The 18,010-nt window shown below is 39.0% G+C and overlaps 1 protein-coding gene across 1 annotated transcript; it reads right to left on the bottom strand.

Annotated features, from left to right (window-relative positions):
- Positions 1-10,216: 10,216 nt before the first annotated feature.
- On the bottom strand, positions 10,217-17,345 carry LOC146522002 (uncharacterized). The gene is made up of 5 exons (XM_085150146.1): positions 17,088-17,345; positions 16,717-16,808; positions 16,435-16,535; positions 15,882-16,037; positions 10,217-15,785 (listed from the first exon to the last, which is right to left on the bottom strand). Exons 1-5 carry the CDS (start codon positions 17,234-17,236, stop codon positions 15,603-15,605), a joined length of 681 nt encoding a protein of 226 aa, XP_085006272.1. The 5' UTR covers positions 17,237-17,345; the 3' UTR covers positions 10,217-15,602.
- Between the last annotated feature and the right edge of the window lie 665 nt (positions 17,346-18,010).

The raw sequence follows: 18,010 nt of genomic DNA, 5'->3' as shown, positions 1-18,010 counted from the left end.
CGCATAATTCTAATTGAAGCCTGGCGTCTATGACTTTCCTTCTCCTTTGCGCTTTCTTTGCATTTTACGCCTCTTGTCATACCTATACTCAGCACTAATTCAATATCATATGGAGTAAATAATGATTAATTGGGGTGCATTTTTTTCCCAAACAAGTTTCTGAGGCTTCTGTTCTCACAGTCAGAGGTGTGTGCCTGAGATGGTAATATTAGGAATATCTCCTCTCACTGACGTTACACACATCCACTATCTGAAACAAAGGATACAAACAATAATTAAGGAGCCTCAGATTATTATCATTACAGGAAGAAATCAGAATAAATGTTACTGTATATAGAGCAACCTCCAAAAAGTACATACTGAAAAAAGACTGATTTTACATTTGCTATTTGCTATTTATAATGTGCATGAATAAATACACATTACCAAATGTCATTGTTCTGCTCACATACCACTGATGTCTGCATGTTGAGTAGTTTACCGTTTTTAAGTCAATGACAACATTTGAAATAATTTTGAAATCAGGTTTAACAATTTTAATCTAAACTGAGCCGAAAAGCATCGTGATGTTCACATGTTTCATATTTATTTTAACTTTTTGATTCCACCTTAACTTGATTATTGTACAACTTTAGCTGTTCCTGTAAATACTTCTAAATCAACATTGGTGTAAGGTTTATATTGTTGATTGTCATTTATGCTTAGAAATTTTTACTCATATATGCTTAGAGTTTTATAATCGATTGCATAATAATAGAGGTTCGATCCGTAGTAGTCTGTAGAGACTGTGTGCTTTCCAGAGTGTTCTGGCATGCACACACATCTTAAGGTCATGAGAGAGGTCATACCTTCTCTTACTGATTTATACTATAGGAGGACACCTACTCTGTATCTGTTTTAGTATAAGTGCCTTTTGTTTAGATGAACTGCTGGACTTCCAGGCCAGCAGATTTTGGGGAGTCGTTCACAGGGTCACATCTTGACCACACACACACCTACATGGCACACAGACAAGGTATTCTTTGTTCACATGTATATCTGTGTAAGACGTCATATGTTAATGAACCTATGCATATTCATGTAACCTCAATAAAGAGCAGTGTTACGAGGGAGCAGACGAGAGCACTGGTGTCAAGCGAAGGAACGGCGCTCGTCCAGTTCTCTCCCTCGTGCACGAGTAACACAAAGAGCTCTGGTAAATTGCGTCTTGCTTTTGCTGTTGTAATAGAATTGTCTCGTTCCAGCGAGGGGTTGTGTTAGACAGACCCATCAATTGGCACAATTGGACCACTTTATAAAAAATAAAGTATTATAAAATATTTCATTTTACACGATCATTTTCATTTGTCAATATGGGATCTCAGCAAAATGTTGCAGGAAGGAAGGAAAATCCACAGGCTCATATCAAATGAGGTTTTGCTGACTTGTTCAAATCCAGGGATCAAATCTGACAATAAATGTTATGTTTTAGATTTACACATACAAGTCTTTAATAGTCAGTAAAATATTACAAGGTGCGACATTGGTTACGTGTGGATAAACTGAATAATGTCATCTAATGCTCCTCAGCTTTTACACAATATTATTTAACATTAACTCGTGTTATTTATTTTAAATGTCTAAAGAGAAAGTGATAGTGAAACTACTTTAAACACAGGATTTCCCCTGGCTCTCTAAAAACCACTGTCATGTTTATTTGATAGCCTTCATTCCAGCCCTAAAATACGAGTGGAATTCCCATCATTTATTATTAAATGAGTCTAAGAAAATGATGATAATATTTCTAAAGAAAGAGTATAACAACAACAATAATACCTCTCTATCTCAAGAGCTGAGCCCTCATCCTTCACAAAAAACTCTGCTGCTTGTATCCACAGTCTAATTCTCACCACGGGTGAGGGGAAGAACATACATCAACATGTAAATCACCAGCTTTACTTTTACGCTCAGCTTTCTTCACCACACCAAACCAGTAAAGCACTAAACTGCCTGTCAATCTCTTGCTCTGCTCCCCCATCACTTAAAGTCCTCCACTCAACATAGCAGCTCAACCCTGACCAGTGGTGTTGATGTGCACTCCACCCATTTCCAGCTGAGAACCAGGGTCTCAGACTTGGAGATGCTGATTCTCACCCCAGCTTCTTCACATCAAGCTTATGTGAATTTAGAAGATCTTGCCCAGCAAGCAACAAGGTGCTAAACTTTATAAGTCAAACTTTTATTGCCTTCATAGTGAAACCACATAATCTTAAGACAAATTTAAAGGTTCAGTTTTCCCAGAATTATCTGTACTCTGTTTGTTTGGATCCCACCTGTTATCCTTCTCAGGTTTGAGCAGTAAACACAGACACTGACCTCTGCACACACCAGGGAACGTCCCCAAAACTGTTTTGTTTATTTTGTTTTTGTCACTTTCAGTTTCTCTCCACCAGTTACAAGAAGTCATACGACTGCAGATCAGCACTTATATGATTTTAATTTATATAATAAAAGTGTTAGTGCTGCTGAGAGTCCAGGTTTATTTATTTATTTGATGATTTATGGGTTTTATCACTATATATTTTGTAAACTTGCACCTGTCAAAGTTGATCTGACCAGTGACGCTGTGTCGCATTATGACCTGGATTTATTATTTTATTTGGTGAGTTTGGGGGAATTATTGCGTTCCTTTTGCCACTGCAATGTTCTGAATGTGCATCAAACTGAATATTAAAATTATTTAATCTGAATGTTTGTAAACTAGGACTGATGAGTCCACTCATAACCATCATTTGGCACGACAACCAGGATGTAAAGAAGCAAAAAAAAACAAAACAAACATTGTTCTGGCTACATAACAAATGCTGATACGGGCAATTTTTAGTTGTTAGGTAGTTTCCAGTTTCCAGCTAAATGATTGTGTTTGAAATTGAGGCATTATGATGAGCATCATTTACATGTTTCATCTTAAGTTTGACTGTTTTGTTTACAGTTCATCCATATTTAAATCTTTTTGTGTATTTTCTAATATATCTTTTTTTCATCTTCTGGAAACCAAAGCAATGCAGAGTATCACTTAACCAGCATTGAGGGGGAAAGGAGAACATGTGGGGAATTTTAGCCAGAACACGTTCCTTTTTAAAAAATAAAATACAATTTTTAAAAAAATATTTTTTCCTGATTAATTCAACCAGGATAAAACCCCATTCAGATTCAAAATCTCATTTACAACAACACTAAAACATTTTACAAATTATGATAGATGAGTGATCACTCACATAGAAATAGAAAGAAAAAAGTCCCAAAACATTTTCACATAGTAGTCAGATAATTTATCCATTAAAACATTTGCATGCCGATCTTTGCCTATTTAAATTTTAAGCATTTATTTAAACTCACTTAGGGAAACAACTTGCTTCAAATGTAGCTCATTCTGGAGCTGATCCATTCTTTAGCGGTAAAGGAACTCATGCCGGGAACACAAGCACATAAGTTTACAATGGTTAACTGATATGCGTATCACAGAATCATAGGCCTTTATCACTGATGCCTGAGATCAAAAGCTTGGGTTGGCAACCTGGCAATAAGTCTAAAAGGCTCGGGCTATTTTCCAAAGATCAAGATCAGCAAACCTGGTGCAAAAAGTAGCACCACCTATGTCAGGGAGAGGTTGAATCAGGTGTGGACAACCATTGCGAGAGTAGAGCAGTGGGACTCTGGAAGCAAAGATGATTGATGTTTTTATTTTATTTTATTAAGCCTAGTAAACCTTTATGTCTGGGGAAAAAGCGAGACACCTTTGCTCTGGAAGGGGCTCCTTGGAACATTACATATCAGAGCTTGGATTTTAAATAGAGATAGAAATTCTTCTGTAAAATGTTTACCTCAGTGCAATACATGCTGTGACTTACATGTGAATACGTTAACAATGATTTTACATTTAAAAAGAGTAAAAAACATACTGATATCCCTGGGTTCACACTGAAACTTGAAATTTAAGTTAACCTTCAAACAGCTAAACTTTAATCAGATTAAGAGTTAAATATTTTATATTGTATAAATGAAGAACAGAATGAAAACAGGTTTTCCTGCATTCCCCAACTCAACAGCACAAAGTGATGACGCCTTCTCCTGCTGAGACTGTATGAGTAACCTAAGAATAATAATTTTTTTTAAAAATCTGCATTTTAACTCAGTAGCCATATTAATTTAACTTTCAAATCAACATTTCATTTGGACCACATTTATTTTTTTGACGATGTATAGTAAAGAGTCACATTTTACATGACAGTGTTCATTTTCTATACACTAAGGAACAAAAAGGCAGAAAAAAAAGAAAAATCTACAGGCTTGTATTAAATATAGTGTTGCAAGCTTTTCTTCCTCAGAGACACATTTTTATTTTTAATTCTGAAAATGAAAAATTAACTTAAATATGCTGAATGTTTTACACAATGACTTTAATTAAACATAACAAAGTTTTATTAAAAGACACATTTGCTCGAAACAGTTTAGAGGAAATAAGAGCATTGACTTTTACTAAACAAAACAAGGTTTTCCTACACAAAACATTTGTTCTAAACAGATTTAACATCACGTAGTTAGCAAAACAAACAAAATGTGTGATAAGGAGACGACATGTGTTATATATGTAAGTAACCAGAGGACAGGATGAGCACACAGAATGTTTAACCTTATTCTAAGTTTATGAATGAATGGCATTTATCAGATTTATCATTACAGTTCAGACATGACACAGCTGCAAAGATCATATTCAGTAATACATTTCTCACTACCATCATTTTTTTTTTTTAATGCGATGACATTTAAAGCAGAGAATTAAAAAACACAGCATGGTGAATTGATTTAGAAAAGACACTCTTAATTTAAAGAAAGTGAAACTTAACAGTGTCTTGTGTCTTGTGTCTTTCCCAGACAGGTATAGAGGTCTGTCTGGGGGCAGGAATACACCTGGTTATCAAACATGTACTGGAGCTCTTCAGACACACAAAACAAAATGTCACATTGCATCGAGGGCAATGAACCGATTTACAATACTTCTTGCTGTGCTCCAACAGTAACCCACAGGTGGGACAGGCACGGACAGAGGGACACTCCTTCACTGAATCAAAGGTGATAGTTGGGCATTTATTTAGTGTCTCTAATGACTGGTTGCAGCAGCCACGATTTCCACAGCGGTCTTTCCGAGGCCGTGCACCCTTCCACTCCCTCAAACACTGCCAGCAGAATTTGTGGGGTTATGATATTATTTTATGCCATGTTAGACCCCTAATTAAAGATTGTGAATTATTATGTAGTTTCAGTTTGCATTATGCTCCTGAACTAGAAGAAGGTGATAATTATTACATTTGGTAAACTGATTTGCATTACATTAGACTGTTGATTTATTGTGAATGAATGATATTGTTTTATGATGCATTATACTGCTGAGTTATAAGAAATACTGTTCACAGAAAGTCATCGTCTCATTTGTCTGATTAGAAGAGAACAGAGCATACTGCCCCATTTCATCAGGAGCAGATAAACAGGGAGCCAAGGTCGTAGCTTAGGCGCTGTGTGAGAAAGAATGTTTAGGCTCTGATGATTAGGTGGGGGCCACTAGAGGCTATAAGAGTTTGATCAAGGCTCCACCATTTTGAGATCTGATGCTGTCTGTGTATGGTGTCCATCTCCCACGCGTGTGTTCATTAAATCATCGTTTGACTTGACCCGGCCGGACCAGTGTGGTTATTTTGGTTTTCCTCCTGTATCCATTCCCAATATTTGAATCCGTAACAGTTTTGGGGGCTCGTCCTGTGGTATTGGGATGGAAGTTTTGGAGGCTTGGACGGTCCGAGGTGGTCAGACGGGCAGACATTATCCGGCAATCGAACTGAGTGGACAGGCGCCTTTATAAAAGAGGTAGGCACAGGCCTGTTGATTTTATCCGAAGTGTGCTGAATTGGACGATAAAATTAAATGTCTATTCAGTAAAAGTTGCCGGTGAGTGTCTGTTTTGATTTTGATGAAAAATCTCATGAGTTTTGAAACTTGAAGTAAGGTTACAAGTAATAATACTGGGTTAGAGTCCCAAGATAAAGTAATAATACTGAGTTAGAGTCTCAGGTAAAGGTAATAATACTGGGTTAGAGTCCCAAGGTAAAGGAAAATAATACTGAGTTAGAGTCTCAGGTAGTTGGATAGGGAATTGGTCATTTTGTGAGTTAGAGTCTCCATTGGTTTAAAGGATTGCATCTGTGTTGGCCATGTTGAGAGTTAGAGGCTCCATTGTCCATAACGTTGCATCTGCGTCGGTCATACTCTTGTTTTAGAGGGTTGACGGCGGTTTAAAAGTATTATAAATTTTGTTAGAACGGTGGTTAGAGTCCACTAAGAGGCGCATAGCCCGGAGGTTACGCTCCCTCCTGGCCGCGGACGCGCGACCTTGACCTGTCGGCGAACAGGGTTAGTTCAGTTGGCTTGACTGTGGGGTACAGGGCATCCTGGAACAAGCTAGGAGTTAGAGTCTCCTTATCTGCGCTTTTTTGGACACTCTAAATTGAGTTAGGGATTTTAGAGATGAGGCCAGATACAGTTAGAGGCTGATACTGGTTAATTGATTACAAAAAAGTTGGACTTTCTTCGGTTGGACCCGTTATCTTAAATTTGTCAAAATTGTGTAGGCGCTAAAACTTTCAGGCCTGAGAGTGAGTGTAAATATAAGACGTCTTTGTAATATAATAGAGAGTTGAGTGTGAAACGAGGCTGTGTGTGATGATAGCGCGCTGCAGGCTATTTTTGGATTGTGTGAACATGCAAATGAGGTGGCTGCTGTGAAGCCCACAGAGGACTTCCTGTTTAGCGTGTTATTGAGTTTTATAAGTATGATTTGCAAACAATGAAACATGCCTGTAATTAAAACGCTGATTTTGCTGATTATAACATTACAAATAAAGTTTTGAATGACTACGGTGAATGTTTAATGTTTGGCTGAGTTTTGATATGGGAGAGACGGCTTCGCAGCTGCTGGGGGTGAGTGACCGGAAACTTGCATGCCCATAGAAGGCAACTGCCTGACTGTGTGAACTATGCACCAAGAGAGAGAGTAAAATCTAGGCAGATGAAGCGAAGGAATGTTTTCAGAAAAGAAAGAGTAAGTGAATGTTTTCAGAAAAGAAAGAGTAAGTGAATGTTTTCAGAAAAGAAAGAGTAAGTGAATGTTTTCAGAAAAGAAAGAGTAAGTGAATGTTTTCAGAAAAGAAAGAGTAAGTGAATGTTTTCAGAAAAGAAATAGTAAGTGAATGTTTTCAGAAAAATAGTAAATGAATGTTTTAGTCTCTTAATACAGGTGGATTTCTCTCAACCTGGAAACCTGAGTACAGCAGCAAAAGGATAGATTAACAAAATTGGGACGACACACAGGCCAAGCTCTGGCTCAAAATTTTACAGTTTGACCTCTCACTTTGTCCCCACCCAAAAAAGAAGCTTAAAGGACATCTTCTCCTCCAGTTATCGGCTACCATCACTGGAAATTTTCAGGCAAGTTTTTCACTGAATTGTTTTTGGCACCATGTGTCCCTGAATCTCACAAGCAAGCTCTAATTCCTGGCTGAAGACATGGAATGCTGTTATTTAAGGTGGGAAATCAAAATTTGGGAAACAAAATTAAAAACATACACAATTAGAGAAATGCCTTGTTTGAGAAAAAAGTTAAAATAATCCACCCACAAACGCACATACACGCAATGAAGAAACAGCTTACACTCATGAACACGTGAAGATTTTCCAGCAAGTTTAAAGCAGCGAAACTTAACATACACCTGATGTTAAATGATAAAGTCTATCCACTACTAACAATTAAACTCTCTGGGTTGCAGGACAACAACTTGACTTCAAAATGACAGACACTGGTAAATCACAAACCAGTGATGAAATAATAAATTTAGTGGTTAAAAGAGTCTAATTGTGACATGTTTTTTTTTTCTGATTGAATAATACAAGAGATTACTGAATGAAATAAAATTCCCTTTTTGAATTATTAAACATGATCTTAAGAATTTTAACGTGTACCTGTGTTGTCCTGTCAACTTGGTGGGTTATGAGTTGATTATATAGTGAGAAAAAAAAAAAAAAAAAAAAAAGGGGGCGGAGAAGGCTGACACAGGGCCTGGCCCCTCTCTGAATAACATAGCCAAAACAACATTATTTTCAAATAACATCATTTTCCTGTTCGTCTGTTTTTGTTTTGTTTTTGTTTTTTCTCTTTATGCTTAATTACAGGCTGCTTTGTCGGCCCGGAAAGCCGAGGCTGACCTGGACTCCTGCTCTCCCCTCTACCATCTTTGCTCTCCCTTCTACCATCTTTGATGTGACCCTGACCAAATGCTACAGCAGCTGGACTCACAACAACAGCCTGAGAATGTCAACAGTGCTGCAGGAAAGAGATCTCATGCAGCGGAGACGGAGAACGTTAAATCCAAGGCCCGTTTCACTACACGGGGGAGATTTCCAGACAGCTTCAGCTGACAGAGCTGTGACGAGACGCCTATTAAGCCCGGATGAAAAGTGAGGCCGAGCAAAAAATGCTGACCTTAACAACTCTGCATTAAAACTGTGCAGGACAGTGATGGACCAACACGGAGGATCGGGCAGCAAAAAGGGCGTGCCAGAGACACGAGGAGTAAATGAGGTCAGAAGGCACCTCAGATTGGACAAAAGCAGCAGAAGAACATAAGCTGAAGGCACAGGTGTCGGGGCTCGGTCAGGAGCTGACCTCTGAGAAGAGCCGAACAGCAGAGCTGCAGAAGGTCGTGGAGCAAAGCAAGGAAAACATCAATAAACTTCAATCTGACGTGTACGGAAAAGACTCTGAGGTTTCTGCCCTCAGTGAGAGCTCAAGACATCAGAGCAGAAACTGAGCATGCCTCAGGAGGAGCTGGCTGCTAATCGAACCCATCAGTCAGGCTTAGAGTCCCAGATACAGGACTTAAAATCAGGCCGGAGCTTGCTGGAGCAGGAGGTTGTCAAACCTGACGAGAAGCTCCAACACCAGGAGCAAACCCTGAAGGACCTACAGAAGCAAAAAGGGTCATGTTAAGGAGGAGCTGGACAAGGAGAAGATGCAGGACACTGGAGAAAAGGTCTGCCTCAATTGGGGCCAGAACCAGTATGGAGAGAACTTTGGGCAGCAGCACCAATGGACCCAAACGGACTGAAAAGGGGGAGGGCAGGACCCCAGAGCACGCTTCAGGCCATGGTTTACCCAGAACACCAGAACAGGAAAGTGATGAACACAAACACACACACAAACACACACATCTACATACACTGACTCAGAAGCAAGAGAAACACACATATGAACACATATGCACTCGTTGATTGACTGAGAAATGACACACACACACACACATAAATCGAAATGCTGATTCAATTCACTGAGAAGTGATCCACACACACACACACACATACACATGTTTGTGCAATGAAGAGTGATACAAACACGCTGCTGCAATGAAGAATGCTTTACTAACAAATGCTATGCTGATACGCAAAATGTTGCACACAAACGTCCAAATACAGAATTTGTTACAATAACAAGAAGTAATTGATTGTTAATTGGTTAAATGCATTTCATGTCACCCAGAGGGCATTTGTGTAGATTTAGGGGACGGGGTCTAAGGCAGTTTGGTTATGAAAACAATGTCTGTGAGTGATGTCTGTTTATGGCTCAAGGCCTCGACTGAATTGTTTACTGTGCTTCACACAGCCTGATAAGGAGCAGTGGTACAGAGTGAAAATTATGAATTAACGGTGTGAGCCTTACTTCGGAGCGCCACATTTTTGTGATTGAGATTTAATTGAAGGAGGAACACACTGAAAAAATAAATAAATAAAAATAAAAATAATAACAATAATAAAATATAAAAAAATAAAAAAAAAGAAGAAAAGGGGGCCAGCCCTTGGATTTACGTAAGCATTCCACGTGTATTTAACACAATTGCCTCAGGCTTTAAAGATCTGTACAAAATTCAACAGGAAATCATAGCTTCCCTGTATTTCCTACATTGTTGGCATGCTGGCGAATGCTGTTGCTCCACAGTAAGAAGGTCCTGGGTGCAAGTCCACAGTCTGGCTAGTTTGCAGTGGTTTCTCTCTGGGTAATCTGGTTTCCTGCCACAGTGAAAAGTAATGCAGCTATTAGAGCTAGGTTAATTGATGATTCTAAATTAGCCGTGAATGTAAGTGTAAATGGTTGTTTGTTTCTAGGTGATAGACTGGTGACCTGTTCGGGGTGCACCCTGCCTCGTAACCTATCACTTTAGAGTTATTTCCCAGCCCTCGTGCAATTAGGATAAAGATAGGAGGATGGTAGTTGTTGTAGACCCATTCAATTTTTTTGGTAACCAGAATTTAGACTTTGTTGAACCGTAGGCAATATGAAGACAACATGTAGTATTTAAGGGACCAAGTAGAATTTGGATAAAAGTTATTGAATAGTGTTGAAATAAAATGACAGAATTGTGAAGGATTAAAATATTCCAGGAGCTTAACTTACTCCATATGAACATGTCTTAATCGTGTAATATGAACTCAAAATGCACAGGTTTACTGAATATGAAAAGGTTGTGTTGATTTAACTCAGTTGTTTAAGTTTCTACCAAAGCAAAACATTTGTGTGCAACTAGTGTCCACTATTGACTGAAATAAGTCCAACATGTTTTTGTCAGTGCAAAAAGAAGTTACGGTACCTGTATGCTTACACAATATTGTCCCGGGACGGAGAAAAACTTTCTGGTGAAGTTTTGGTTGATTTTGGGTTTTGCTTAACACTAGGTTGATTTTATCAGTGAGGTTTGGATTGCTTTCTTTCTCTAAGAGAGAGAAAGATGGTTTTATGCTTGGACATGTTTCCAACGGGCCCCAGTATTTGTTATTATATGAGTATTTTATTGGTTACGTTTGTCTTTGCTTTTGTTACAGTGCACTGAAATAAGAACATCTGAGAGGAGTGATCCACCGGTGGTGATATTTTGGTATTTTGTGAGTTCCTGATTTAACAAATCAGCTCTTTAATCCAGGCCTGAGAGATTGAACTTTAAAGCGCTATAAACATTCTTACTGAAAACAGTTGCAAAGTATTTTTCTCCATGATTATAATGGGCTCTGGAGAAATTCACTTATATGGGACATTGATCACATGAGAAGTCCTGAACCTAAAAGGATTGCAGCGAGTCAATCCAGTCCAAAAAAAAAACAAAAAAAACAAGGAACTGTTTTCCTTTAAAATGATGACGTCATCTTGCTGGTGATGGAGGCTTGATTAGGTTGCGCGTGAGACTCCATTATCAGCAATATCTGGTATGAATGTGTGTGAATGTATGCATGTGACTGGACTGTGATGGACTGACGACTAAATGTTTAAACTGACTTGACACTGAGACAAAAACGATACCGACTTTAGGATTAGTAAATGTCTACAAACAATTCACCCAGCTTGTAAAAGAAGGGTGGATGTTTTGTCTCGCTTTGTTTTGTTTTTGCAGGAGTAGGAGGACAGAGACTAGGGGGGGAGGCTGTAGCTTCACATGAGTGTGAACTGCAGACTTAACCCTTTGGTTGCTAATTTTGAGCTACTGATGTTTCAATCAAGAAAATTGTGTTTTATTAGCTGTGTTTCGATTAATGCAGCACATTATATTGTTGGGAATGTTAAATGCTAAAGTGAAGAGAAGCTTTGATTTCACTCAAGACTGAACATGTTATTATTAACCATAGCAGGCCACTGTAAAAAGTTAATCAATTTTGATAGAAAAAGCAAGAAAAAACTCTATTGATACATGAATAACAGGGGAATGATAGACTTGTCACATTCAAAATAGAGATATGTAATGACAAACCTTGGTCCACGTCATTTAGGTTCTCGATTGAAATAGTCAATAATTTAGAAAAGTAAGATAGAACCGACAGGGGCAGGTGGTGCTGCACAAGAACAAGAGCAAAATAAAGAAAAATTATTGTGTTTAGCTTTGATAAATTAAAATTAAAATGTACCATTACACTCAGAGGATCAATATGAAATTCAATATATGCTAATTTTGTATGAAGTACATGACTGATAACTGTTCTGTCCTGAGCTTTTGTTTTTACAGCGCCCACTTGACCACACCAACAGTTTCTCGCCACCAAAAGCGGGTACTTGCAAAGAATAGGGAGGAATATCATCAGAAGTGGGAAAGGTAAGCCCCGATGGGGGTGATAATGTAACACACCCAAAGAAAGATTTTAGGTCTGACCAACCGTCTCAGTCGTGGGCAAAACGATGACAGTCAATAAAATTCTAAAAGATAATTTAGTGACAAAAAATATCAAGAGATAAAAGATAAAACAGTCCAGTGTCCCATTCATGAATCAAATAAAAACACACAGTCCCAAGGCCAGAGCCAGCTATGCCACACGGCCAGTGGCACTCCACATGTTGCCTTTAACAGGGGTAGAAGTTGTCCTTGGAGACCCACTACCCTGAAAGCATATAGCCAGTGATCACTGAAACCTGTGTAACTATGCTGCCTTTAGGCTGTGGCATATAATAGGCCCTGGCCTGCACAGAGAGCCAAAATGACACCTTCAGTATAAAATTCATAGCGCAAAACCCATGCATCCCAAACATATCAGATTATCACATTACATACATGCACAGAGAGACAAAATGACACAGCAGTGTTTGTAGTGTGGGCTATAAGTGGACTAGTGTATCAGTGCAATCAAGTACACCTGCCTCTAATTAGTCCAACCCGATTCCAGCCATTGGCTCACCAAAAATGTGACACACACACAAAAAAACCACTCACAACCCAGTGCAACTTCACACAATAATATGGAGCTGAATTAACACAGGCACACTAGTCTACCATGTTACAATAACACCATTAATTTCACGTATGGTCAAATTCTTAAAACTTGACCCCAAACATGAAAAATTCTTCAAACATTTAGAGACAGAGTGGAGTTCTAGATAAACATAATGTAGCAAACCACATAAGGATGGAGCGTTGGAATCAATAAGATGGTGAAATAACACACAGGAAAAATGTTGATCATGTTGATTATGTTTATTCCAGTATGCAGAGATTGGCTAATCTGACCAGGAAATGTTATAAATGGATTGTCGGAACAATCAGCGTTAAAATCACCTTTGACAGTCCAGACTAAGATGGCGTTGGACATCTTCAGGGCGGAAAAGGGTTGGTGTGACCAAGGTGTGGTTTGGCTTGTTGTATGTATATTTCATAATGATACAGCTCTGGATGGACCAGTTACCAGGGCATGGAAGGAGGACAGACTTATTAAATGAGGAGAAGGAATTTTCTGGGATTGGAGATCCTGTGGGTGAGTGGTTGACTAAAAGCATGCATAAAATAAAAGCTATTTTTTGTTATTGATTGGTAATAGATTGATAATTGGCCACATTCACAGTTGTATTGACTTGTAGTGGACGTAGTCTACTTCATGTTTAAGCACTCTAATTAACAGATTGAAAATAGTGACATTAAAGGAAGAATATGCAGCACCACCCTGTCAAATGCCAGTGCCGGTGGGGCTCAGTGATGAATCAGGTGAGCTTCATGGCTGAATTAAAACATAGAGGCCCCTGCGGTGGTCAGTAAGGGATAAAAAGGGTGTGTTTTACTGTTATTGTAGCATCAGCATTATTGCTACATCAGAATCATATAACGAGCATTGCATTGAACATTTATTGAAGCTATTGACATATTAACATTTGTATTACAGTGATTGTTATAACCTCATGTTAATCTTCTATTTACAGGTGTCAAAAGTAGTCAACAAGTTCATATTGAAGTGAAGTTCATATTAATACCGGTTTTGTTTGTAGACGATTGTGAAGACGCAGGCTCTGGGCGGAGCCCGGAGTTGAACAGATCTAACATGACAATTAAATTGATTTCATTCCCTAACACAGGATAACAAGACTGGAGCAACGACACTGGATAGGAGAAAGTCTGATACTTTCTAAGATATGAGGTCACTAACCTGTTCTTTTAATTTTCTAGCTTCATTGAATGGACACATGTTAGAATTAGAAATGGCTGCTTTGTCTTTGATGTCTTTTATTAGAATGAGTGGTTTTAATCATTTTCATACATATCTTGCAAATGTGCTTATAATGAGTTGGCACTCGGTCTTTTGAAGGTCATAAGCTTCGTTCGGCGATAGTCCGGACTGATAAAGTGTAGGAAATGCCTTGAGTGCAGTGGGCTACATGCAAACACGCTTACACACACATACACTAAATTAGGATAAGTCCTTGGGACATTCTGAATATTTTAAACAAATTCTGAATCACCAAAAGATCAGTAGACAGCAACATTAGATTGTTAGAGCTAGGAAGAGAGGTGTTTTGGTTTTCTGTCTCTTACAGAGAAAGGAACAGACACCAGACGAGGTCACAGATATACGAGGATCCTTGGCAGCAGAGACAGATACGGTGACTGCGGAAACATCAACTGGGTTCAAGTGTCATGGCATTTTGGGCTCCAGTTAGTCACCTCAAAAGGATGGATCCCATAAACACAGCAATAATCATGAAGGGGTTGACGGAAATCCAGGAACACCACACCAACGACGTTCGAGAGGCTGTTGGTCATAAGGAGAACACCTTTCTGTTCCTTTTCCTGGGGAACACAGCTGTGATCCCAGAATACACAGATCATTGTTTGAAATCGGGGCAGAATAATCCCCTGATCTGTGCAACGACTGAAGGGTTGTCTAACCCCTGAGGTTGAAGGAAACAAGAGCAGAGGATCACCCGACTGGAAGACACTGATGCCTACAGCAATGAAATAAAGGTTAAAAGCTCCTCGGACAGAGGTTCTAGTCTGAGTACGTTTGGAGGGTATAAGGTAGCACCGAAATAAAGCTGTGGGAGAACTGGGGAGTGATGGGAGTATCATCTGTACCTACTGTTGTTGTTGTAATAAAAGTTTTTCTTGCATCTGAACTGCGTAAACACAGAGGTCATCTCACATATGGTTCACCCAACAGGGGGACAAAAGGCCTAAGGAGTAAGGAGAAATGAACCCGGCAACACTGGATTGCAGGGTGTAAGTGAGCTCTTTATGTCTAAAGAGCTCATCAGGGGGAATTGTGGGGTTATGATATTATTTTATGCCATGTTAGACCCCTAATTAAAGATTGTGAATTATTATGTAGTTTCAGTTTGCATTATGCTCCTGAACTAGAAGAAGGTGATAATTATTACATTTGGTAAACTGATTTGCATTACATTAGACTGTTGATTTATTGTGAATGAATGATATTGTTTTATGATGCATTATACTGCTGAGTTATAAGAAATACTGTTCACAGAAAGTCATCGTCTCATTTGTCTGATTAGAAGAGAACAGAGCATACTGCCCCATTTCATCAGGAGCAGATAAACAGGGAGCCAAGGTCGTAGCTTAGGCGCTGTGTGAGAAAGAATGTTTAGGCTCTGATGATTAGGTGGGGGCCACTAGAGGCTATAAGAGTTTGATCAAGGCTCCACCATTTTGAGATCTGATGCTGTCTGTGTATGGTGTCCATCTCCCACGCGTGTGTTCATTAAATCATCGTTTGACTTGACCCGGCCGGACCAGTGTGGTTATTTTGGTTTTCCTCCTGTATCCATTCCCAATATTTGAATCCGTAACAAATTCAAACAGCCGTCCTTTTACTGCTGTGCACACTTTACAGAGGACATTCAAATCTGATCCATTCTCTCTCGTCACAGTGGATCTGCAGCCAGGACACTACATGGAGACAGAGGTGGGGCAACATGTAATACATGATGAAATGTCTAACAATTCTCCATTTACATGAAATATATAAGTTAATGAATCACTTACCATCTTAGTTGTATGTGTCTGCCTGGCAGCATTGAACGCCATGGTTCTTCTAAAATATGCATTTTCTTGAGGGGTCAGCAGAGCCATTTTACAAACCTCTGCAAAAGTCCACTCAACGTTACAACCAGACGCACCACACACAAACCTGCTTTCACCCTTTATTGAAATATGGAGAGGTACATTATTTATACCGTTCAGGGGTTGAAAACAAACGACAGAACAATCTCATGAATTGCAGTTAATACCTTTAGGTTAATCTTTGATTAATAAAACTATAAACACTATGTTGTGTGGAGGGGTTACTGCATCTTATCAGCAAATGAAATAGTATCGTTCCAATCCAATCCACAGGAAAATAATAATAATAATGATGATATATTGGGCATTGTTTTCTTGATTTATTCACGTGCATGTAGCATTAAAAACATTAACTTCTGTAATTTCAAAACACAGGCAAAATTATTCTTCGCTGTTTAAAATCTGAATTCTGCCACTGTGTCTGATGTTGTCTGTTATTTATTTATTTTAATGAAGCTGACCCTTAGTGGCCTACCTGGTCCAACAACCTGCGACACCAGTTGGTGAGAGAGGTCGGGGTCACAGCGTGACCACAGGACATCTGAGCTCTGAGAGATTTGAAGCCTTCACACAAAACTGAGAACAATCACACACAGGCAAAAAAAATATCAATGTTACACGCGAATAAATGATCATGCGTTTTGTTTAACCTAATGTGAGCACAAGTAAAATTATTGTATTTAATTATTGTCATTATTTTTATATTAAAGTTGAATCTGTTCGATGTCACTTTGAAAAGTTCCCACGTGACACTTACAATCCAAATCATCCTCTCCATCGACAAATTTAAGTGTTTTGTCATGAGGGTCGTAACACTTCTGTGTTGTTGGCACGCTTGGGGGCGTCACACTGCGAAACAACAACAAACAGATTAGAATGAACACTTCCGGTTTCACTTCAAAAAAGAGAGTGTGTGTGAGCTGCAGTGTTGCGCAGTTTTCTGATACTTGCACACAGCTCGCGTTTCTTCTTAACATAAAGTTTTTGATCAGCGGCTTCGTGTTTCAGCATCACTGTGATGTCAGACTGTGACACTGAATTATCGCAGTTTACAAGCGTAACGAAAAGTCAGACCATAAAGATCGTTAGCAGTGGAATCGGAGCAGCAGATGTAACCTGAGTTGTTACCTGTGCAGCAGCAAAGGCGGGGGCAAGTACATCGGCGCTCTGTCTGCGGGACACACTGGATACATGTAATAGACATCTGGCACGTTGATGAACGGAGCAACACCCGAATCTTGGTGAGGAAAACACAAAGGTGTGGTCCGGTTAAACATCTGGCTTGGCTTTTACTGTCACTGCGCACTGTTCACGGGAGTATCTCCAGCGTCGACTAAGAATCGTGTTGTTCTACGGTGAATATGAGCAGCGATACTCCTCCCTCCCTCCCATCTCTTTCTCTCTCCCTCTGTGTGTGTGTGTTTTCAGGGCCGCACTTCTGTGCCTGCTGGTTTTTACGACAAGTCCTGATTTTATTAAAACACTTTTTTTTCATTATTTAATTTCATTCATTAGTGTTCCTTTTGAGAACTAATTCCAAGTTTCGAGATTGAACTCGAAATAGTTGAAAATCAAAAATGAAAAAAGTCGAAATACCTTTTTTGATTTTTTTGAAAATCGTTTCAAGTCAAACCACCTCCTCAGTGCTGCTACATATCCTACAGCATACCTGGTGTAGATAAGTTAGTTAAACAACTTAATCAGCTCTCTTTTTGTGTCTTGTGTTACAACATACACTCTCTTTACTGCACGAGCGTGCAGACAATACAAGAAGTAAGAAATACCACAATATATGCTATATATACATACATATAAGTCACTTACTGATAAATATCTGAATAACAAAGAAAGAAATAAGAGTAGGCCCTATGTGCAAAAAGGGTGTGGCTATTACAGTATGCAGTGTGTTAGGTGGATGAGATGTACAGGGAGATGGCCACAGCACCAGCTGTTGGAAATACCCAGGAGTCTTTATAATTCCACTTTTGCCTCCTCACCAGCAGACTGAGAACAAAGATGACTCTGTTTAACCTTATATCTGGTTGCCATGC

Source organism: Neolamprologus multifasciatus, chromosome 3 (genome assembly GCF_963576455.1).
Source record: "Neolamprologus multifasciatus chromosome 3, fNeoMul1.2, whole genome shotgun sequence".
In the NCBI taxonomy this organism is placed as follows: domain Eukaryota; kingdom Metazoa; phylum Chordata; class Actinopteri; order Cichliformes; family Cichlidae; genus Neolamprologus; species Neolamprologus multifasciatus.
The sequence above is the reverse complement of the archived record's forward strand: the minus strand, read 5'-3'. Positions and strand labels throughout refer to the sequence as shown.

What these genes read in the sequence shown, in the direction of transcription:
- LOC146522002 (XM_085150146.1), bottom strand. Translation starts at nt 17,236, where the DNA reads ATGTTTAACCGGACCACACCTTTGTGTTTTCCTCACCAAGATTCGGGT. An exon ending in TGGAGAGGATGATTTGGATT is followed by an intron (nt 16,536 to 16,716) that starts GTAAGTGTCACG and finishes GATTGTTCTCAG; the next exon opens with TTTTGTGTGAAGGCTTCAAA. An exon ending in GTCGCAGGTTGTTGGACCAG is followed by an intron (nt 16,038 to 16,434) that starts GTAGGCCACTAA and finishes ATTTCAATAAAG; the next exon opens with GGTGAAAGCAGGTTTGTGTG.